Genomic DNA, 25,566 nt, shown 5'->3' with positions numbered 1-25,566 from the left:
AACATCTGAAGGATCCGCCCTTTTCTTACCACCTACTCTACTCAGCTCCTGGTCCAAGTGCTGATCCTCTTCCACTTGGACTACTGTAACTCTCTCCTTGCTGGCCTTCCAGGTTCTGCCATCAGACTTCTGCAGCTCATCCAGAATGCTGCAGCTTGCCTGGTCTACAACCTCCCTTGTTCTTCCCATGTCACCCCTCTGCTTGCTGATCTGCACTGGCTACCTATCACAGCTTGCATCAAATTTAAGAAATTGTTGCTAACTTACCAGGCTCTTAAGGGGTTAGAGCCAGCATACCTCCAGAGCCTGATCCGACCCTATATGCCAGCCAGATCCTTATGCTCCACTACTAGTTGTTGCCTGGCACCTCCTCCTCTCCGCTCCTGACCAGCCCGCTCAAGACTACTGTCTGTCCTGGTTCCCCACTGGTGGAATGACCTTCCCATTGAGCTCAGAACTGCCAACTCCCTGACCACCTTCAAGCGCAGACTAAAGACTCACCTCTTCAGACTGCACCTCTCCCCTTCTTTCCTGCCCATGGTGTAACTGCATTTTGCTCTAGACCAACCCAGGCTGTGCATGGTCTAGCTTGGGGGTAGCCGTTTCCAGTACTCTATTTAGTTGTACTTCATATGGTTGGTTTGTTTCCTTGGCTGTTTGAGTATTGGTATTTCAACAGCAAATTACACTAGGTATTGCTGTCACTTGTTCAGTTGGCACTAGAACTTTCTTGTCTAGGAGTTCAGCACTTTGTGTATCCGACTTTTGCACTTGTTGTACGTCGCTCTGGATAAGACTGTCTGCTAAATGCCATGTAAGGTAATATTTGCTGAAGGTGAGGTGAATATTGGAGAATAATAACCACCTGAGGCAGATAATTGTGATTAGTTTAAAAAAAAATTAAATCATATTTTTAAAAAATAATTTATTTCAGTCTTCAAAAGTGGCATCCAAATGTAATGCACACAGACTTGTCACTTACCTATGCTGAGTCACATAAAATACTTTGTTTTGAAATAGATAAAATAAATCACAATTCTACCTTACCTTTGAATAGTTTTAGACCTAACATCGTAGCATCTTTAATGTTTTTAGGAACAGCTTTTTCTTTCATAATTTGCAATTCTTCCTCACTTATGGTGACAATGTGATTGGCCACCATTTTGCTGAGATGTTGGAGGTGATTGTTGAGAAATAATCAGAATCTCTTGACCAATCCGCATGCACATGATTTCCTAAAATCACCTCCATATTTATACTAAATTGGCAATATACAGTGGTGCTTGAAAGTTTGTGAACCCTTTAGAATTTTCTATATTTCTGCATAAATATGACCTAAAACATTATCAGATTTTCACACAAGTCCTAAAAGTAGATAAAGAGAACCCAGTTAAACAAATGAGACAAAAATATTATACTTGGCCATTTATTTATTGAGGAAAATGAGCCAATATTACATATCTGTGAGTGGCAAAAGTATGCGAACCTTTGCTTTCAGTATCTGGTGTGACCCCCTTGTGCAGCAATAACTGCAACTAAACGTTTCCGGTAACTGTTGATCAGTCCTGCACACCGGCGTGGAGGAATTTTAGCCCATTCTTCCTTACAGAACAGCTTCAACTCTGGGATATTGGTGGGTTTCCTCACATGAGCTGCTCGCTTCAGGTCCTTCTTCAACATTTTGATTGGATTAAGGTCAGGACTTTGACTTGGCCATTCCAAAACATTAACTTTATTCTTCTTTAACCATTCTTTGGTAGAACGACTTGTGTGCTTAGGGTCATTGTCTTGCTGCATGACCCACCTTCTCTTGAGATTCAGTTCATGGACAGATGTCCTGACATTTTCCTTTAGAATTCGCTGGTATAATTCAGAATTCATTGTTCCATCAATGATGGCAAGCCGTCCTGGCCCAGATGTAGCAAAACAGGCCCAAACCATGATACTACCACCATCATGTTTCACAGATGGGATAAGGTTCTTATGCTGGAATGCAGTGTTTTCCTTTCTCCAAACATAACGCTTCTCATTTAAACCAAAAAGTTTGATTTTGGTCTTATCCGTTCACAAAACTTTTTTGCAATAGCCTTCTGGCTTGTCCACGTGATCTTTAGCAAACTGCAGATGAGCAGCAATGTTCTTTTTGGAGAGCAGTGGCTTTCTCCTTGCAACCCTGCCATGCACACCATTGTTGTTCGGTGTTCTCCTGATGGTGGACTCATGAACATTAAGATTAGCCAATGTGAGAGAGGCCTTCAGTTGCTTAGAAGTTACCCTGGGGTCCTTTGTGACCTCACTGACTATTACACACCTTGCTCTTGGAGTGCTCTTTGTTGGTCGACCACTCCAGGGGAGGGTAACAATGGTCTTGAATTTCCTCCATTTGTACACAATCTGTCTGACTGTGGATTGGTGGAGTCCAAACTCTTTAGAGATGGTTTTGTAACCTTTTCCAGCCTGATGAGCATCAACAACGCTTTTTCTGAGGTCCTCAGAAATCTCCTTTGTTCGTGCCATGATACACTTCCACAAACATGTGTTGTGAAGATCAGACTTTGATAGACCCCTGTTCTTTAAATAAAACAGGGTGCCCACTCACACCTGATTGTCATCCCATTGACTGAAAACACCTGACTCTAATTTCACCTTCAAATTAACTGCTAATCCTAGAGGTTCACATACTTTTGCCACTCACAGATATGAAATATTGGATTATGTTCCTCAATAAATAAATGACCAAGTATAATATTTTTGTCTCATTTGTTTAACTGGGTTCTCTTTATCTACTTTTAGGACTTGTGTGAAAATCTGATGATGTTTTAGGTCATATTTATGCAGAAATATAGAAAATTCTAAAGGGTTCACAAACTTTCAAGTACCACTGTACTTGACTCCTATTCAATTATTATTTCAGTGCTGGTCATATTTTCATTTGTGTGTTATCATATTAGTCTTTTTTTATTTTTCATTTTTAAACTCTCTTGTCTTTAGGTTCCAGCATATTACATTTGACAGCAAAGAAAAAAAACTATATTTCCTTCTTCGGTGGTATAAACACTGTTGAAAAACTCCTGCCTCATAGGTTTTGTACTGCATGCAGGTGATTTGCATAATCTGTATGGTGCACCCAGAAAAGTAATTTAAGCAGGTATGTAGCTATTCTTTGAATATATGCAAATTTCCAGGTGGAAATATTAATGTAACTTTGGGGCACCAACTGCCCATTCAGATTAAATAACAAGCTAACAGACACAATTTACCATTGATTTGGCAAAAAATACCCTTTTAGTCACAAACATACACTCATCTTGTGATTTTTTTTTTTTTAAACCACCATGCTGATATAAATGCTTCTATTTTAAAGCAACAAGGCTCCTATATTAGGGTATCAGCTAGAGTCGGCATCTAAGCTAATACGCACTTAAACTCATGAGTCATCGTCTTTACAAGATTGCATGCTTTCAAAGTGATCTTAGATACATAAGCTCCTGCAGGCTAAATTACACATCACCGATGGGTCTGGGGCATAATGAAATTTGGCACATGCTGTCCATTTCCTGGAAATGTCCATGGCATTTGTTAACCTGATTCAATGCAGTTCACCTTGTGTTTCACAGCATTATGTAGAGTTATGGAGAAAAATGTTCCTTACACTGACAGTATATGTGAAATAGAGTGAATTATGAGATGTTGGTATGACTGTTCGTTCTTTACCCATAATGAAATCTCTAAAAAGAAGTCTGATAATGAGCAATATCTTGCTTTATTGTTCTCTTGTGTCCATCAGTGATAGTAGTAAATCATGTTACCTGTTCCACACGGATATCATATTCTCCTTGGACCTTTTTCCCACGAAACAGTTTTGCCCTGAAAGAAAAAAGAAATAAAATAAATTAAAACCACTAAACTTCCTTTGAACCTGGATATACCACAAGATTAAGAAACAAGCTTATGATTCCAAGATAATATTTCCAGCAATGACTTTCGTATCTTGGGAATCAAGTCATCCTTTACTGTCATATACGGTATGTAAATAGTAAAATCCCTCTTGAATTACACTTTGTACACTTTAACTTGGCTTCAAAGTGTTATAGGCAACTTTTCTTTGCTTACTTTAACCATTGATATTCGCTCACTTTAAATTTGTGAAAGTGGTAATGGTGGTACTTCTATTGGCTCTGCTGTTACTTTTATGTAGTACCCAAGTAATTGAACCTGAAAGCAATGCATCGCGCGTGTGTGTGTGTGTGTGTGTAGTGAAGACAGGAACGAAAAGTCAGAGTAAACAACGCTATTATTTTCTTGACTCAAGTTTAAATACACGTCATAATTTAAAATTAGATTTTTGTGATTTCAGTGTAACCCTGGCAGAAATTTATGTCATATTCCTTTAGAAATGACAAATAATCATTGTGCTGTATAGAAGCCAGGCCTGTTTGAGGCAAAACTATATTACATAAATGAGACAAATATTTATACATTTGCTCACGGTAGGTATGTGGTACAGTACCTTGCATAAATATTTACCCTTCCATGAACTTTTCCACATTTTGTAGTGTTACAACCTGGAGCTGAAATTATTACTAACTTATTGTATGTATCAAGTTAAGTGGGATTATATGTCATGAATCTAAACAAAATAGCCCATAATACTGAAGGCCCCAGAGTTTTGTTAGAGAGCATATTTAAACAAATAGCATCATGAAGACCAAGGCGTTATTAAAACAAGTGTTGGATAATGCTCCGGAACATTATCACTCAGGGTTTGTTTATAAAAGATGTCTGATGGAGCACCATCTAAAAAATCCATTCATTCATCCATTATCTGAACCACTTATCCATCAGGGTAACAGGGGAAGCTAGAGCCAGTGTGAGAGGCGGGGTACACTCTGGAAAGGTCACCAACCTATCACAAGGTTAACACAGAGACAAGCAACCATTTAGGCTACATCCACACGACAACGGCAACGAGATCTTATTAAAAAAATATCGCGTCCACATGGGCAACGGATCAATAAAATATCAGGTACATATGGCAACGCAACGCTTGCTGAAAACGATGCAATACACATGCCACACCTCTACGTGCGCTGTAAGACGGTCCCATCGGAGACACCAGAACAATAGAAGTAGTAAGATGCATGTGCATAAACCCCTTCTTCTACCCGGCGTGAAGCACTCACAGGAACAAACACACAACAACAACAACAAGATGGCTGCAACTACGCGAGGAAATCGTGCCTTCTGTGTGTACAAATTAGTTTTATTAGTGTGCATAGTTTTATATAACTTAATTTTCTTATTGTGTGTGAACATTTTGAAAAGCATTTTTATATAGTTTATATAACTTTTTATGTTGTGTGTGAATATTTTGAAAAGCAGTCTTATCCAATAAAAAAAAGAAATTCAAGAAATGGTTCAGTTACTTGTTTATTTAAAAGAAAAGCTGTATACAAAAGTGAATGCAATGCAGTGGTTCATACAAAACAGCGAGAGTGCTGCTTGTTCTAGTCATGTGGTTGTGACGTCATTGTAAACAAATCCGTTCTACTCATCCAGACGACTTCGCAACGGCGCCGTTGCCAGATTTTTCCACTCTGGAACCCGTTCTCGTTTTGGGGCACCCAAAACACCGGTGCCGTGTGGACACCAGGCCGAAACGATAAACAATTTTATCAGATTCACCTGAATCCGTCGCCGTGTGGACAGCCTCTTACACTCACATTCACACCTATGGGCAATTTAGAGTAGTCAACTGACCCAATTTGTATGTCTTTGGACTGTGGGAGGAAACTGGAGCACCCGGAGGAAACCCATACAGGCATGGGTAGAACATGCAAACTACACACAAGAAGGACCCAGTCAGCCCCAAAGTTTGAATCCAGAATCTTCTTGCTGTGAGGCGATAGTGATAACCACTGCACCATCTTGCTGCCCCATCTAAAAAATCTATTATTAAACAATGGAAAGAACATACTTCAAGGAAACCATCCAATAAAAGTTGCTGACTGGGGCATTACTCAGAGAATCAACCAAGAGGTCAAGGGTAATTCTGAAGGAGATGGAGAGATCCACAGCTCAGATGGGAGAGCATAGCACAACCAGAGTCTGGACCAGTCTTCAGTTGGACATGAGGTTTGAACCCAGAATCTTCTTGCAATGAGGCAACAGTGCTAATCACCGTGCCACCGTGCTCCCGCCTATTAGCTCTAGTGAAGGGAAATTTTAATGCAAGAGAATACAATGTCATTCTAGACAATTGTGTGCTTCCAAAAGTGGTGCACATATATTTGATCATATAGTGTATGTATATATTTGTGTCCCGCAGTAAATTTGTGTGTCAGTATTCTGGAAAAAAGCATAGATTTGAACCAAACTTCACATTATATCCATTTTTTTTAAATCATTAGAGTACTAAGAACTCATTTTAACATGTTTAAGTTGAGAATTATGATTAATGTGTGCTGTGGTGAAATATGGTGTAGAAAACTTGAAAGCTGTTCATTGCCCAGTGCCAAAAATTAAAACATTCTACCGGTACCAGTCAAATCATTAGACTGATTATGTTCGTGGCTGCATGAGCACAAAGCATCTGTGACTGATTAACCAGACTAATATAATAACTGGAAATAAATTGGTTTGACCTTTTTTCTCAGAACTTTTATTGCACTAGATTGGGTTTGGCTGCAGTGTAGACTGCACCCACTCTACAAAGCCAAATAGCAGTGATACATCAGTCAGAAAGTAGATTATAGTCATTCATTTATTCAGTCATTTTCATTAACTGCTTTATCTGGGTCAGGGTTACAGGGGATCCAGAGCCAATCCTGGGAGCACTGGGCATGAGGCAGGAATCCACCCTGGACAGAATGCCAGTCCATTACAAGGGCAACAAGCACACACACACATTCACAGCTAGGAGCATTTTAACATTGCCACCAGTCCATCAGACTATTTTTGAGGTGAGAAACTGGACAACCCGGAGGAAACCCTTACAGACACAGAAAAACGTACAAAACACTGCACAGCTCGAACTGGGGATCATAGAGCTGTTAGGTGGTAATCAAAATCAAAGTCTCTCGCACATCAGGGCCTAGTCTTCCCAGGCAGCCTCTCATCCCAGTACTAACCAGTTTTCTGAGGCACGTTGGGCAGTGCCAATCTCCATTTCCATGGCCCTCTGCCTCTTGCCTATTACACAGCTGGGGTTACAGTAGGGAGCTGGTCCTCTAGTAACCGTGAGAGTTTGACTCCCTATTCACATCTGTAATGCAGCATGACTTGCCAGATGGCAGCAGGTATGGGGTGCCAAGTGTCACCGGGCCCATTTCGTGGACGAAATGCATTTCGTCCGACAAAATGGAGAAAATGAAGACGAAATTATAAAACACCATGATGCCTTTCATCCACAGAATGCACACATCATTTTTCATTATGTCCACGAAATGATGAAGACAGTATGTCATTTCGTGTGTGTGAAATCACGAAATGCATTTTGTCAATCACGGAATGCATTCCCTGTATCACGAAATTCATGGTGTCAATCACAACATATATTTCGTCCACAGAATGCATTCTGTACATCACAACATGTATTTCGTCCACGGAATGCATATGATGCATCACGAAATGCATTTCGTCCATCACAGAATGCATTTCGTGGGACAAAATGCATTTCGTCGGACGAAATGTATTTTGTGATGGACGAAATGTGTTCTGTCATTGACAAAATTCATTTCGTGATGCATCATATGCATTCCGTGGACAAAATACATGTTGTGATGTACAGAATGCATTCTGTGGACGAAATATATGTCGTGATTGACACCATGAATTTCGTGATACAGGGAATGCATTCCGTGATTGACAAAATGCATTTCGTGATTTCACACACATGAAATGACATACTGTCTTCATCATTTCGTGGACATAATGAAAAATGATGTGTGCATTCCGTGGACAAAAGGCATTACGGTGTTTTATAATTACGTCTTCATTTTGTCGGACGAAATGCATTTCGTCCACGAAATGGGCCCGGTGACACTTGGCACCCCATAAGCAGGTACCATTTTTATGATGATCTTTGGTATGACCCAACCACAAGTAGAACTCATGTTCTCTTGGTCAAGAGGCAGACATGCTAACCACTAGGCCAGCTCACAGTCCTGAGGTGGTAATGCTAATTGCTAACATGACGTACAGTACGAGTAAAAATAATTGCTCTGTTCGGACATACCTTTCAGCCATCTTTAAAATGTACCTTTAAATAAATCACTCAGCTCTGCTGCCTTTACACATTTTTAAAATCACTGACATTCCTTTATTTCTATCTATTTTTAATTTACTTTATGTTCTGCACAATTTTATCCAAGTCTATTAAACGCATACTGAATTACATTTGTGTGTTTAATAGACTTGGATAAAATTGTACAGAAGTTCCAATGCACATATATTGTATTGCTTTGCTTAATATCATGAAAGCATATGATTGTAGATTCAAAAGACATGGCTGAGGAAAATATTTGTTAAAGGTACGCTCCAGTAAGAGTATTGCAAACTTAAATGAACAAGCACAATGAATTGCAACCTTTTAGCTTTTAATTTTGATTGAACTGTTTGCTTCAATGGCGGCACGGTGGTGTAGTGGTTAGCGCTGTCGCCTCACAGCAAGAAGGTCCGGGTTCGAGCCCCGTGGCCGGCGAGGGCCTTTGTGTGCGGAGTTTGCATGTTCTCCCCGTGTCCGTGTGGGTTTCCTCTGGGTGCTCCGGTTTCCCCCAAAGACATACAGGTTAGGTTAACTTGTGGCTCTAAATTGACCGTAGGTGTGAATATGAGTGTGAATGGTTGTCTGTGTCTATGTGTCAGCCCTGTGATGACCTGGCGACTTGTCCAGGGTGTACCCTGCCTTTCGCCTGTAGTCAGCTGGGATAGGCTCCAGCTTGCCTGTGACCCTGTAGAACAGGATAAAGCGGCTAGAGATAATGAGATGAGATGAGAGAAAACATCACTAAATTGGATTGCATTGGCTTGTTTGTGATAATGATACCTTTCATAGTTTGGATCATTCATCATGTACTGAGATGCAAATTGCAGCATCTCACAGAGATACACGCTTTTAATGTAAATGTAATTTGTGGCTACCTGTTTGTGTTGCACAGAGATCAGTTGATAAATAAAGTAAAAATGCTATATGAGGCTAGTAGGGCATGATATAACCAACACATCTACCTAATTAGGACATGGGCAGGTGTTAAGGAGGATGCTGTAGGTAGTCTATGTGGAACACACACACACACTGTGTGCATTTCATAATTCATAATACACTCATACACAGAATTCACAGTTCGAGACAAAAACACCGCCCACATGCAGACACCTTTCCCACACCACACTACACTAATATATACCGACTTCCCATTAGACTCAATCAATCTCTTTTATTGCTCACTAACTTTCTACAGCATACGCACACTGACACACATCTTAAGCAGCCTGATACACGAACTGATGAAGCAAGTCCAATATCCTGCTGTGTTGTTGGACAGCACTAATCAAACTGTGTGCTGTGGGAGTAATCAGAACTGTTCAAACTTCTTTGAGCTCAGCCTGAACATGTTAATATGCACTAAAACAAGGAAAACACTCACCTGCTTTACAGAGAAGACAGTGATAAGATGGTAAGAGTGTAACAGAAATTTGCTTGTATTTGCTGGACACTGTGGTCCACTACCACTGAGTAAAGCATGTATGGGGGAAAAAGGTATTTTTAATCATATTTTTAATATCAATAAAGCATCATTGCTGCTCAGTGAGAAATGAAAAGGTGTGAGGTAATATAAGTTAGCATTTACTATTTAATCCCGAGTAATTTTAGTTAGGGGCGGCACGGTGGTGTAGTGGGTAGCGCTGTCGCCTCACAGCAAGAAGGTCCTGGGTTCGAGCCCCGGGGCCGGTGAGGGCCTTTCTGTGTGGAGTTTGCATGTTCTCCCCGTGTCCGCGTGGGTTTCCTCCGGGTGCTCCGGTTTCCTCCACAGTCCAAAGACATGCAGGTTAGGTTAACTGGTGACTCTAAATTGACCGTAGGTGTGAATGTGAGTGTGAATGGTTGTCTGTGTCTATGTGTCAGCCCTGTGATGACCTGGCGACTTGTCCAGGGTGTACCCCGCCTTTCGCCCATAGTCAGCTGGGATAGGCTCCAGCTTGCCTGCGACCCTGTAGAAGGATAAAGCGGCTAGAGATAATGAATGAATGAATGAATAATTTTAGTTAGCAGTCGCTATCAAGTCTGAGGTAATTTAGGTTAGCATTTTCTACCTTGCCTCAAGTAATTTACAGTGGTGCTTGAAAGTTTGTGAACCCTTTAGAATTTTCTATATTTCTGCATAAATATGACCGAAAACATCATCAGATTTTCACACAAGTCCTAAAAGTAGATAAAGAGAACCCAGTTAAACAAACGAAACAAAAAATATTACACTTGGTCATTTTTTTATTGAGGAAAATGATCCAATATTACATATCTGTGAGTGGCGAAAGTATGTGAACCTTTGCTTTCAGTATCTGGTGTAACCCCCTTGTGCAGCAATAACTGCAACTAAACGTTTCCAGTAACTGTTGATCAGTCCTGCACACCGGCTTGGAGGAATTTTAGCCCATTTCTCCGTACAGAACAGCTTCAACTCTGGGATATTGGTGGGTTTCCTCACATGAACTGCTCGCTTCAGGTCCTTCCACAACATTTCGATTGGATTAAAGTCAGGACTTTGACTTGGCCATTCCAAAACATTAACTTTATTCTTCTTTAGCCATTCTTTGGTAGAACGACTTGTGTGCTTAGGGTCGTTGTCTTGCTGCATGACCCACCTTCTCTTGAGATTCAGTTCATGGACAGATGTCCTGATATTTTCCTTTAGAATTCGCTGGTATAATTCAGAATTCATTGTTCCATCAACGATGACAAGCCGTCCTGGCCCAGATGCAGCAAAACAGGCCCAAACCATGATACTACCACCATCATGTTTCACAGATGGGATAAGGTTCTTATGCTGGAATGCAGTGTTTTCCTTTCTCCAAACATTACGCTTCTCATTTAAACCAAAAGGTTCTATTTTGGTCTCATCCATCCACAAAACATTTTTCCAATAGCCTTCTGGCTTGTCCACGTGATCTTTAGCAAACTACAGACGAGCTGCAATGTTCTTTTTGGAGAGCAGTGGCTTCCTCCTTGCAACCTTGCCATACACACCATTGTTGTTCAGTGTTCTCCTGATGGTGGACTCATGAACATTAACATTAGCCAATGTGAGCGAGGCCTTCAGTTGCTTAGAAATTACCCTGGGGTCCTTTGTGACCTCGCCGACTATTACACGCCTTGCTGTTGGAGTGATCTTTGTTAGTCGACCACTCCTGGGGAGGGTAACAATGGTCTTTAATTTCATCCATTTGTACACAATCTGTCTGACTGTGGATCGGTGGAGTCCAAACTCTTTAGAGATGCTTTTGTAACCTTTTCCAGCCTGATGAGTATCCACAATGCTTTTTCTGAAGTCCTCAGAAATCTTCTTTGTTCATGCCATGATACACTTCCACAAACGTGTTGTGAAGATCAGACTTTGATAGATCCCTGTTCTTTAAATAAAACAGGGTGCCCACTCACACCTGATTGTCATCCCATTGGTTGAAAACACCTGACTCTAAGTTCACCTTCAAATGAACTGCTAATCCTAGAGGTTCACATACTTTTGCCACTCACAGATATTTTCATTTTCATTTTCCTCAATAAATAAATGACCAAGTATAATATTTTGTCTCATTTGTTTAACTGGGTTCTCTTTTAGGACTCTTTTCTCTCTTTTAGGACTTGTGTGAAAATCTGATGTTGTTTTAGGTCATATTTATGCAGAAATATAGAAAATTCTAAAGGGTTCACAAACTTTCAAGTGCCACTGGCATTCACTGTCAAGTCTGAGGTAACTTAGGTTAGCATTTTCTACCTCGCCTCAAGTAATTTAGGTTAGCATTCACGATAAAGTCTGAGGTAATTTAGATTAGGATTTACTACTTAATCCCGAGTAATTTCAGTTAGCAGTTGCTACGTAGCCTCAAGTAATTTAGGTTAGCATTCGCTATCAAGTCTGAGGTAATTTAGTTTAGCATTCATTATCAAGTCTGAGGTAATTTAGGTTAGCATTTTCTACCTCGCCTCAAGTAATTTATGTTAGCATTCACTATAAAGTCTGATGTAATTTAGGTTAGCATTTACTACTTAATCTCGAGTAATTTAAGTTAGTAGTTGCTACCTAGCCTTAAGTAATTTAGATTAGCATTCGCTATCAGGTCTGAGGTAATTTAGTTTAGCATTCACTATCAAGTCTGTGGTAATTTAGGTTAGCATTTTCTACCTCACCGCAAGTAATTTAGGCTAGCATTCATTATCAACTCTGAGGTAATTTAGGTTAGCATTTTCTACCTCACCTCAAGTAATTTAGGTTAGCATTCACTATAAAGTCTGAGGTAATTTCGGTTGGCATTTGCTGCCTAGCCTCAAGTAATTTAGGTTAGCATTCACGATCAAGTCTAAGGTAATTTATGTTAGCATTTTCTACCTCACCTTAAGTAATTTATGTTTGCATTTACTATAAAGTCTGAGGTAATTTAGGTTGGCATTTGCTGCCTAGCCTCAAGTAATTTAGGTTAGCATACATGTTCAAGTCTGAGGTAATTTAGGTTAGCATTTTCTACCTAGCCTCAACTAATTTAGGCTAGCATTCATTATCAAGTCTGAGGTAATTTAGGTTAGCATTTTCTATCTCACCTCAAGTAATTTAGGCTAGCATTCATTATCAAGTCTGAGGTAATTTAGGTTAGCATTTTCTACCTCACCTCAATTAATTGATGTTAGCGTTCACTATCAAGTCTGAGGTAATTTAACTTGGCATTTTCTACCTTGCTTCAAGTAATTTATGTTAGCATTCACTATAAAGTCTGATGTAATTTAGGTTACCATTTACTACTTAATCCCGAATAATTTCAGTTAGTAGTCACTACCTAGCTTCAAGTAATTTAGGTTAGCATTCGCTATCACTTTTGAGCTAATTCAGGTTAGCATTTTCTACCTCGCCTTAAGTAATTTATGTTAGCATTCACTATAAAGTCTGAGGTAATTTAGGTTAGCATTTGCTGCCTAGCCTCAAGTAATTTAGGTTAGCATTCACGATCAAGTCTGACGTAATTTAGGTTAGCATTTTCTACCTACCATTAAGTACTTTTCATTACAGTTTGCTACCTGCTTTGGAGTAGTGTTTTGTAACATTAGTTGAAATTTATTTTTTAATTTCAAAACTTAGTTAAAACATGTTGTTTAGCATTTAACAAGGAGGCGATTCTTAAGTATTGTGAACACCCTGGGACATAATAGCAAGTCACTTCAGCAGTTGGGTGAATATTTGTCGAGCATATTTTCGTGACATGAGGGTGCCTGTTTTAAGGAAATACCCCTGCAAGTTACCTTTACCAAAAATAGTTGTAAAAATGCTACACAAATGCAGAACAATAGCGCATGCAGGAACAAGTTATAATAGCGCCCATCATTAGCCCTTCCTGAGCACTTTCTGGACACGGTTTTATATGCTAGCCTACTGTGGATATTTCTAAGTGTTATAAAGGAGCAACACATATAGAATCCAATAAAAGCTCCGTGTTATATTTGTAGAAGCATGCATACACTTAAATTAGTATTTTGTAAGCCTATATAGGCTACATTTAGAAAAGTAATGTTGGGAGGTCTTATGCAATACCATGGGCATAGGATAGCACTAAGATAGCGCTTTTATAAATAGCTATGACAGCGCTTTATTTTCATGTAAATTTTGCACTGAGAATCAATAAATGTATATTTGAGGTCAAAAATATTTTGTAGGATAAGTATCAAAAGAATTAATGCACGATTAGGTCTTTAAATTCCACATGTAATAAAATAGTAAAAAAAAAAGTCAGATATAGTGCTATACAAGTCTTATATCAGAAGCAGTTTCATAGCGCATTTAAATACAGTGAAATAAGCGCTTTCATAATTCAGAAATATAACAGTTAAAGAGGATTCCAATTTGTATGAATAATTGCAAAAAACAGGAATAATCGAAAAAATAACGAGTTGACGGCTTGAAACTCATGCAAAGAATGCTAAATATGTAAAATAGGAAATGTGCCGTTTATTACATTATTTATGAGATGTATGATTGAGTGTGGGGCGGCATGGTGGTGTAGTGGTTAGCGCTGTCGCCTCACAGCAAGAAGGTCCGGGTTCGAGCCCCATGGCCGGCGAGGGCCTTTCTGTGCAGAGTTTGCATGTTCTCCCCGTGTCCGCGTGGGTTTCCTCCGGGTGCTCCGGTTTCCCCCACAGTCCAAAGACATGCAGGTTAGGTTAACTGGTGACTCTAAATTGACCGTAGGTGTGAGTGGGAGTGTGAATGGTTGTCTGTGTCTATATGTCGGCCCTGTGATGACCTGGTGACTTGTCCAGGGTGTACCCCGCCTTTCGCCCGTAGTCAGCTGGGATAGGCTCCAGCTTGCCTGCGACCCTGTAGAACAGGATAAAGCGGCTACAGATAATGAGATGAATGAGATGAAAAAAGTCAGATATAGTGCTATACAAGTCTTATATCAGAAGCAGTTTCATGGCGCATTTAAATACAGTGAAATAAGCGCTTTCATAATTCAGAAATATAACAGTTAAAGAGGATTCCAATATGTATGAATAATTGCAAAAAAATAGGAATAATCGAAAAAATAACGAGTTGACGGCTTGATGCAAAGAATGCTAAATATGTAAAATAGGAAATGTGCTGTTTATTACATTATTTACGAGATGTATGATTGAGCGTGGGGCGGTATGGTGGTGTAGTGGTTAGCGCTGTTGCCTCACAGCAAGAAGGTCCGTGTTCGAGCCCCGTGGCCGGCGAGGGCCTTTCTGTGCAGAGTTTGCATGTTCTCTCCGTGTCCGCGTGGGTTTCCTCCGGGTGCTCCGGTTTCCCCCACAGTCCAAAGACATGCAGGTTAGGTTAACTGGCGACTCTAAATTGACCGTAGGTGTGAATGTGAGTGTGAATGGTTGTCTGTGTCTATGTGTCAGCCCTGTGATGACCTGGTGACTTGTCCAGGGTGTACCCCGCCTTTCGCCCGTAGTCAGCTGGGATAGGCTCCAGCTTGCCTGCGACCCTGTAGAACAGGATAAAGCGGCTAGAGATAATGAGATGAGATGATTGAGCGTCAGTCCAGTGCTACTCACATAACACTTGTATAGCACTCAGTATACCCAGGTCGACTGCTGTGCGACTGCCACAGAAGCGCTCAAGCATGCTGTTCGCACTTCTGTGATGGTCAGGAGCAGTTATATTGCGGCCGGCCATGTAACCTGTGCACATAGGGTTGATACCTAGCCACAAGTACGTAATTTAGATTTGAATTAGATTTGAGTAGTCTTGATTAATTTCAGTTATCATTCAACATCAAGAGGTAATTTGGTTATGTATAAGTCAGATAATGATTAATAAAATCTTTGCATTGCGGCACAGTTTACTCAAAAAGTGGCAGAAGTTAAAAGACAGCATTTGGTGTTGTGGGTTGTGTTGTACCATCGAAACCTATTTGGACCACTGGCATCTTTATAGCGGCTTCCACTCCTAAAGCTTAACTGGAATATTCAGAGGTGACAAAACACAGAGAGAAACTAAACTGCTGAGGAAGAGATGAAAGATAAGTACCACAAAGTTAAGCTACACAGTGTAAGTTCATATAGGTAATGTCGAACAACACAGCTAATGATTCTAGAGTGCATTCTCTGGGGAAAAAAAGCTTGTAATGTAGATGAAAGCATACTCCCTAATGTAGTGGATGAGAGGGATAATCCTCAGCTTTGAAGGACAGGATACCTATAACCCTGTCTGTGCTCACAAGCTGCTAAGCAGATAACTGCATGTGTTCATGTGGTCTAATGTGTATGATGTGAGAAGAAGAAAGAGATCAGTGGCTGCGGCAGTGCATAATATTGCAACTACACAACACGGGGCACAAAATGTCAGAGGGGCACCACAAGACATTTTTTTTTTCTGTGGCAAGAACAATCTGGACGTAATAATCACCATGATTGTGTGCATCATTTATGTTTAGTTATTTTCTAAAACTGTTATCAGCTGATTGATAAATTTGCACCTGGTAGGACCCAGCCAAATTAATTCCATAACAATTCCAAAAGGGGCGGCACGGTGGTGTAGTGGTTAGCGCTGTCGCCTCACAGCAAGAAGGTCCGGGTTCGAGCCCCGGGGCCAGCGAGGGCCTTTCTGTGTGGAGTTTGCATGTTCTCCCCGTGTCCGCGTGGGTTTCCTCCGGGTGCTCCGGTTTCCCCCACAGTCCAAAGACATGCAGGTTGGGTTAACTGGTGACTCTAAATTGACCGTAGGTGTGAATGTGAGTGTGAATGGTTGTCTGTGTCTATGTGTCAGCCCTGTGATGACCTGGCGACTTGTCCAGGGTGTACCCCGCCTTTCGCCCGTAGTTAGCTGGGATAGGCTCCAGCTTGCCTGCGACCCTGTAGAACAGGATAAAGCGGCTAGAGATAATGAGAGATGAGATGAGACAATTCCAAAAGCCTACTGTGTACATTGGTTTGTTGTGTAAAACCATCACAATATCAATACCTTGTTTGAAGATGTGATTGTACTCTACCTTGAGCTAGCTATATACAGCGGTGCTTGAAGGTTTGTGAACCCTTTAGAATCTTCTATATTTCTGCATAAATATGACCTAAAACATCATCAGATTTTCACACAAGTCCTAAAAGTAGATAAAGAGAACCCAGTTAAACAAATGAGACAAAAATATTATACTTGGTCATTTATTTATTGAGGAAAGTGATCCAATATTACATATTTGTGAGTGGCAAAAGTATGTGAACCTCTAGGATTAGCAGTTAATTTGAAGGTGAAATTAGAGTCAGGTGTTTTCAATCAATGGGATGACGATCAGGTGTGAGTGGGCACCCTGTTTTATTTAAAGAACAGGGATCTATCAAAGTCTGATCTTCATAACACATTTGTGGAAGTGTATCATGGCACAAACAAAGGAGATTTCTGAGGACCTCAGAAAAAGCGTTGTTGATGCTCATAAGGCTGGAAAAGGTTACAAAACCATCTCTAAAGAGTTTGGACTCCACCAATCTACAGTCAGACAGATTGTGTACAAATGGAGGAAATTCAAGACCATTGTTACCCTCCCCAGGAGTGGTCGACCAACAAAGATCACTCCAAGAGCAAGGCGTGTAATAGTCGGCGAGGTCACAAAAGACCCCAGGGTAACTTCTAAGCAACTGAAAGCCTCTCTCACATTGGCTAATGTTAATGTTCATGAGTCCACCATCAGGAGAACACTGGATAACAATGGTGTGTATGGCAAGGTTGCAAGGAGAAAGCCACTGCTCTCCAAAAAGAACATTGCTGCTCGTCTGTAGTTTGCTAAAGATCACGTGGACAAGCCAGAAGCCTATTGGAAAAATGTTTTGTGGACAGATGAGACCAAAATAGAACCTTTTGGTTTAAATGAGAAGCGTTATGTTTGGAGAAAGGAAAACACTGCATTCCAGCATAAGAACCTTATCCCATCTGTGAAACATGATGGTGGTAGTATCATGGTTTGGGCCTGTTTTGCTGCATCTGGGCCAGGACGGCTTGCCATCATTCATGGAACAATGAATTCTGAATTATACCCGCAAATTCTAAAGGGAAATGTCAGGACATCTATCCATGAACTGAACCTCAAGAGAAGGTGGGTCATGCAGCAAGACAATGACCCTAAGCACACAAGTCGTTCTACCAAAGAATGGTTAAAGAAGAATAAAGTTAATGTTTTGGAATGGCCAAGTCAAAGTTGTGACCTTAATTCAATTGAAATGTTGTGGAAGGACCTGAAGCGAGCAGTTCATGTGAGGAAACCCACCAACATCCCAGAGTTGAAGCTGTTCTGTACGGAGGAATGGGCTAAAATTCCTCCAAGCCGGTGTGCAGGACTGATCAACAGTTACTGGAAACGTTTAGTTGCAGTTATTGCTGCACAAGGGGGTCACACCAGATACTGAAAGCAAAGGTTCACATACTTTTGCCACTCACAGATATGTAATATTGGATCATTTTCCTCAATAAATAAATGACCAAGTGTAATATTTTTTGTTTCGTTTGTTTAACTGGGTTCTCTTTATCTACTTTTAAGACTTGTGTGAAAATCTGATGATGTTTTCGGTCATATTTATGCAGAAATATAGAAAATTCTAAAGGGTTCACAAACTTTCAAGCACCACTGTGAATATGACCTATATTTTTCCAGTTAATTAGCTAGCAACTCGTCATCTTGTTCATGGTTCATGTAGCCTATAGAGCCACAGGACACCAAGCATACACACACAGTTACACACATATTCACACCAAGGGGTGATTTAGTATACCCAGTCCTATACGTGTTTTGGGAGGTGGGAGGAAAAACAAGAGAACCCAGAGGAAGCAGCACATTTGTTAGACTAATGTTTATCTTTTATTCTTTCAACTACCAACCAACAGTAATATATTCTGAGTTTATTCAGTAGTTAGTAGATTTTCATTACTATCAAATCTGAAGAAGCTTCTTAAAATGCAATTTCTTGCGTTCTCATGTACTTGCTTGATATTATTTTCCAATATTGAGCAACACAAATACCAAGGGGCGGCACGGTGGTGTAGTGGTTAGCGCTGTTGCCTCACAGCAAGAAAGTCCGGGTTCGAGCCCCGGGGCCGGCGAGGGCCTTTCTGTGTGGAGTTTGCATGTTCTCCCCGTGTCCGCGTGGGTTTACTCCGGGTGCTCCGGTTTCCCCCCACAGTCCAAAGACATGCAGGTTAGGTTAACTGGTGACTCTAAATTGACCGTAGGTGTGAATGTGAGTGTGAATGGTTGTCTGTGTCTATGTGTCAGCCCTGTGATGACCTGGCGACTTGTCCAGGGTGTACCCCGCCTTTCACCCGTAGTCAGCTGGGATAGGCTCCAGCTTGCCTGCGACTCTGTAGAACAGGATAAAGCGGCTAGAGATAATGAGATGAGATAAGATGAGATGACAAATACCAAGAACAGTTACAATATCCAAAAGGGTTCCTGATCCTCCACAAATATGAAGATTATATTGGTTGATGATGTTTCAATGAAAATAAATAGAAAGACACAGGTGAATACAGAAATACAACTCCGATTCCAAAAAAGTTGGGACAAAGTACAAATTGTAAATAAAAACGGAATGCAATGATGTGGAAGTTTCAAAATTCCATATTTTATTCAGAATAGAACATAGATGACATATGAAATGTTTAAACTGAGAAAATGTATCATTTAAAGAGAAAAATTAGGTGATTTTAAATTTCATGACAACACCACATCTCAAAGTTGGGACAAAGCCATGTTTACCACTGTGAGACATCCCCTTTTCTCTTTACAACAGTCTGTAAACGTCTGGGGACTGAGGAGACAAGTTGCTCAAGTTTAGGGATAGGAATGTTAACCCATTCTTGTCTAATGTAGGATTCTAGTTGCTCAACTGTCTTAGGTCTTTTTTGTTGTATCTTCCGTTTTATGATGCGCCAAATGTTTTCTGTGGGTGAAAGATCTGGACTGCAGGCTGGCCAGTTCAGTACCCGGACCCTTCTTCTACGCAGCCATGATGCTGTAATTGATGCAGTATGTGGTTTGGCATTGTCATGTTGGAAAATGCAAGGTCTTCCCTGAAAGAGACGTCGTCTGGATGGGAGCATATGTTGCTCTAGAACCTGGATATACCTTTCAGCATTGATGGTGTCTTTCCAGATGTGTAAGCTGCCCATGCCACACGCACTAATGCAACCCCATACCATCAGAGATGCAGGCTTCTGAACTGAGCGCTGATAACAACTTGAGTCGTCCTTCTCCTCTTTAGTCCGAATGACACGGCGTCCCTGATTTCCATAAAGAACTTCAAATTTTGATTCGTCTGACCACAGAACAGTTTTCCACTTTGCCACAGTCCATTTTAAATGAGCCTTGGCCCAGAGAAGACGTCTGCACTTCTGGATCATGTTTAGATACGGCTTCTTCTTTGAACTATAGAGTTTTAGCTGGCACCGGCGGATGGCATGGTGAATTGTGTTCACAGATGATGTTCTCTGGAAATATTCCTGAGCCCATTTTGTGATTTCCAATACAGAAGCATGCCTGTATGTGATGCAGTGCCGTCTAAGGACCCGAAGATCACGATCTTGACCCTTGTGCACAGAGATTCTTTCAGATTCTCTGAATCTTTTGATGATATTATGCACTGTAGATGATGATATGTTCAAACTCTTTGCAATTTTACACTGTCGAACTCCTTTCTGATATTGCTCCACTATTTGTCGGCGCAGAATTAGGGGGATTGGTGATCCTCTTCCCATCTTTACTTCTGAAAGCTGCTGCCACTCCAAGATGCTCTTTTTATACCCAGTCATGTTAATGACCTATTGCCAATTGACCAAATGAGTTGCAATTTGGGTGGTGTTTACATTAGACCGTATCCGTCTCGTTTTCGTCGCGGATGCACTGTCCGTTCACATTAAAACGCCGGGAAACGACTCCACAGGCGGAACAACTTGAATCCGCCAGGGCCCACGTATTCAATCCAGTACGTATCTGATCCGGTGCTGTGTAAACATTGAGGAACGAGGATACGCTGTGCTGAGCTCTAGCTGACGTTGTCATTGGACAACGTCACTGTGACATCCACCTTCCTGATTCGCTGGCGTTGGTCATGCCACGTTGGTCATGTGACGCGACTGCTGAAAAACGGCACGGACTTTCACTTCCTGCTATTTGTCCCGAATCACTGCTCGTGCGCTTCACTCGCGCGCTCTGTGAGCTGCGCAGGGCCGGAGTGCGCACCCTCCAGAGGGCATTCGCTGTTCAGGGCGGAGTGATTTGGAGCGCAGGATGCCTGCGGAGCCGAGCGTATCCGTGTATTGGCGTTGCTGTGTGCACGCGAATCGTTTTAAAAATGTTAATCTGATGATCCGCTGATACGGTCTAATGTAAACACCACCTTGGTCCTCCAGCTGTTCCTTTTTTGTACCTTTAACTTTTCCAGCCTCTTATTGTCCCTGTCCCAACTTTTTTGAGATGTGTTGCTGTCATGAAATTTCAAATGAGCCAATATTTGGCATGAAATTTCAAAATGTCTCACTTTCGACATTTGATATGCTGTCTATGTTCTATTTTGAATACAATATCAGTTTCTGAGATTTGTAAATTATTGCATTCCGTTTTTATTTACAATTTGTACTTTGTCCCAACTTTTTATGAATCAGGGTTGTAAAACAACATAAGGTGCAGATAAGGTGATAGGTGATATAACTGATTCACAGGGAGAGACACTACACATGAATTAGGCCATTAAAAAAAAAACAAAAAAACAATAGACATCATAATTGTTTGGTGAGTATTGTTATTTTTATTAGATAATTATTGTATTTTATATTGGAACTTTGTCAAAAATATTTTGATGCAATTAAGGCTTCATCTAATTAAATACAGGATGGGCAAAAAGTAGGTATTGAGCATTTATTCATTATGTATTTTTTGGTATTGAGTAGGTATACAGTGATCAGGTCATGTTTAGTATCTTAGGTGCTCAACATATCCTCCATCAGCGTTCCTGGAACCTGTCCCTGACACTGTGACAGTAACACAGAAATTCCACATTCGCATCAATGTCCATAAATGCTTAGGAGAGTAAGTCCTTCAGTTCTTCTACTGTGTGGGGCTTCTTCTCAAAAACTTTTTCCTTTACTATGCCCTAAAAAAAAAAAAGTCCTAAGGTGTCAGAGTTGGTGAATGTCGTGGCCAGACAATGCTGCCCGTCACCTGATCCAACGCTATGGGAAGGTGTTGCCAAGGAAGCTCTATAGTGTCAAAGCAAAATTTGACAGAAATAATTAAATAATAAAGAGAAGTAATACTGTATATGCACTTTTGTATAGATTTGCATACATACGTAATATAACCAAAAAAAATCAAGCCTTTGGGCTAGAGCTAAGTATTTTAGAATTAAAATATTTATTTATCTGTAAATGCTATCTCTACAGAAAGGATTTTTGTAACATCATTTATTGTTTATTCAAGAAAATGCCATGCAGTTTTCATCTCATCTCATTATCTCTAGCCGCTTTATCCTGTTCTACAGGGTCGCAGGCAAGCTGGAGCCTATCCCGGCTGACTACGGGCGAAAGGCGGGGTACACCCTGGACAAGTCGCCAGGTCATCACAGGGCTGACACAAATGGCCCTTTTCCACTACCCTTTTTCAGCTCACTTCAGCTCACTTCAGCCCGACACGGCTCGCGTTTCGACTACCTCAGTGCAGCACAACTCAGCTCGCTTCAGCCTTACTCAGCACCCAAAACTCGCACGGTTTTGGAGTGGGGCTGAAGCGAGCCAAACCGAGCCAAGTGGGGCTAGGGGCATGAGGAGACACTCCCCTGTGCACTGATTGGTGAGGAGGAGTTAGTTTATTAGTTTATTAGTTTATTAGCTTATTAGGATCCCCATTAGCTGGGCACAGATCCAGCTATTCTTCCTGGGGTCCAACAATAAAATCATATACAGTTAAAATTCTATACAATTCAATACATTCATTCAATCAACCATCAATTGAAGACAAAAAAACAAACAAAAAAACAACAAAAAAAACATATAATTTAATTACTTTAATAATGATTTTAAACCTGAAAAATCTCTACCTGGAGTGTCCTCACATGCCCACACACGCCCTGCGAGCACGCTGGGATCTGTAAACACCGTAAACACGGAAGAAGAAGAATTACGAATTACGAGAATTTCTGAAGCCTTATGCGCCTCGCCTCATCTATACGCTCTTGCCAGTATCTGTTGGCGTTGTCGGTGACAACAAGCCACAGCACCAAGACCAGCAACACTAACGACTCCATGTCCTCCATGTTTATTGTTTACTATCCTGGTCGTGAGACTACCGCTTAAAAGGTGACTGATGTCACTGTTTGCGCCACCTAACGACATCATGTGACGTCCACCCACTTTCGCTAACTCCACCCAATGTGTCCACCCACTTCCAGCCAGCACGGTTCAGCGCAGTTGTAGTCGAAGTGCAACTCCAACAGCCCCGCTCAGCTCGACTCAGCCCAACTCAGCACGGCACGGCTCAGCCCAACTCAGCCGCGCTGGTAGTGGAAAAGCGGCAATAGACACAGACAACCATTCACACTCAGGCTACATCCACACGACAACCGCAACGAGATGTTATTAAAAAAAATATCGCGTCCACATGGGCAACGGATCAGTAAAATATCAGGTACATATGGCAATGCAACGCTTGCTGAAAACGATGCAATACACATGCCACACCTCTAGGGGCACTGTAAGACGGTCCCATCGGAGACACCAGAACAATAGAAGACGTAGACGCATGCGCATAAACCCCTTTTTCTACCCGGTGTGAAGCACTGTCAGGAACAAACACACAACAAGAAGAAGATGGCTGCGACTACGCGAGGAAATCGTGCCTTCTGTGTGTACAAATTAGTTTTATTAGTGTGCATAGTTTTATATACCGTAACTTAATTTTCTTATTGTGTGAACATTTTGAAAAGCATTTTTATATAATTTATATAACTTTTTATATTGTGTGTGAACATTTTGAAAAGCAGTCTTATCCAATAAAAAAAAAGAGATTCAAGAAATGGTTCAGTTACTTGTTTATTTAAAAGAAAAGCTGTATACAAAAGTGAATGCAATGCAGTGGTTCATACAAAACAGCGAGAGTGCTGCTTGTTCTAGTCATGTGGTTGTGACATCATCATAAACAAATCCGTTCTACTCATCCAGACGACTTCGCAACGGCGCTGTTGCCAGATTTTTCCACTCTGGAACCCGTTCTCGTTTTGGGGCACTCAAAACGGCGGTGCCGTGTGGACACCAGGCCGAAACGATAAACAATTTTATCAGATTCATCTGAATCCATCGCCGTGTGGACAGCCTCTTACACTCACATTCACACCTACGGTCAATTTAGAGTCACCAGTTACCCTAACCTGCATGTCTTTGGACTGTGGGGGAAACCAGAGCACCCGGAGGAAACCCACGCGGACAACATGCAAACTCCGCACAGAAAGGCCCTTGCCAGCCACGGGGCTCGAACCCGGACCTTCTTGCTGTGAGGCGACAGCGCTAACCACTACACCACCGTGCCGCCCCCATGCAGTTTTATTTAAAAAAAATTTCAAAGTAAATGCAACAATAATCAAAATTTTTCTCTGTAATATCCTTCTAATTAGGGATAGGAATAAACATGTAAAACTCATGAATTCAGGTCTTGAAACAGATTTTTGGTTTAGAATATTAAAAAAAACCCTGCTTTTGACAAAATAAACAGTTTTAAAAATACACTATGGTGTTTCTTGTTAGTGGGCTTTATAAGGTTTATTAAAGAAATGGATGTGTATATTGTAATGGCACATCAATTATTTTTATATATCAGGAAACAAGACTTCAGGTATACTGTATATGACATGACATGATTGTGTTGAATGGGTGAAGTGTATGCCTTCTTCGATGCAGTGGACATTAATGCATCTCCTGAGCTTGCTCTTGGCAAAAACATTCTTCTGGAATTTAAAATTCATTCTTTGCATTCTTGGTACTGAGAAACAAGTTATGACTTGCTGAATATGGATGTAAAACACTATAGATTCTATACATTTTGTTGATTTAGCAGACACAGAAATATACAGTAGCCTATAAATGTAAAGATTCACATGATACAAGAAGCACATGTTTCAGGTTCACAAAGCAGATCCGAGGATGCTTCATTTACTCAGATGACTTATGTATGGACAGCAGGAGCCCTGGCTACGTGAACTGGAAATAAATCTGTCTTAACGTGGTAATCATGGAAGTAATTAAAGTAACAACTTGGAAGAGTCCTTGACAATCTTTGACATGAAAGCATATTTAAAAATTTGCCCAATTTTGAGAAGATTGTGAGTTCAAATCCTGAAGGTGCCACAGCCATCCATGGCTGGGAACCAGTGGAGCAAAATTGGTCATGCTCTTGGAATGGAAGTGATCCCCCCCCCCCCCCCCCCCCCCCCCCCCCCCCCCCCCGTCAATCACAGTGATACGAGCCAACTGATGGACTGAGAAGTTGTAACTCATGGGAGATCAGTCCATATCACAGGTAGCAAAATTAGACTCTTTATCAAAGAGTTACAAACCAGACACTACCAAATACACTGACATTTTTGACACCTGGAGTTTACTGTGTATTATTTGTGTTTTACAGTTTAATCACTATTAACATTACAGACAAAACAAAGTTTGAGAATCATAACTAAATACATAAGGAAAAAACACAATGGAGTGTGCTGTTATAGGAACATAATTCATGAAGTTCATAATTAGTTTTCCATAACAGCACGTTACAAGGTTTTTGATTCCATTATGCTACAGCAATTTGCCAACAATT

General features: G+C 40.9%; 1 protein-coding gene across 1 annotated transcript in view; it reads right to left on the bottom strand.

Moving 5' to 3' along the window:
- Positions 1-25,566, bottom strand: part of syn2b (synapsin IIb) — a 194,748-nt gene that overhangs the window by 61,139 nt on the left and 108,043 nt on the right. Inside the window, exon 2 of the mRNA XM_060910893.1 lies at positions 3,810-3,867. Coding sequence (XP_060766876.1) covers positions 3,810-3,867 — 58 coding nt within the window. The remainder of the gene's footprint in view (positions 1-3,809; positions 3,868-25,566) is intronic.

This window comes from Neoarius graeffei, chromosome 26, assembly GCF_027579695.1.
Source record: "Neoarius graeffei isolate fNeoGra1 chromosome 26, fNeoGra1.pri, whole genome shotgun sequence".
Lineage (NCBI taxonomy): Eukaryota > Metazoa > Chordata > Actinopteri > Siluriformes > Ariidae > Neoarius > Neoarius graeffei.
This window is presented reverse-complemented; position numbering and strand designations above follow the sequence as displayed.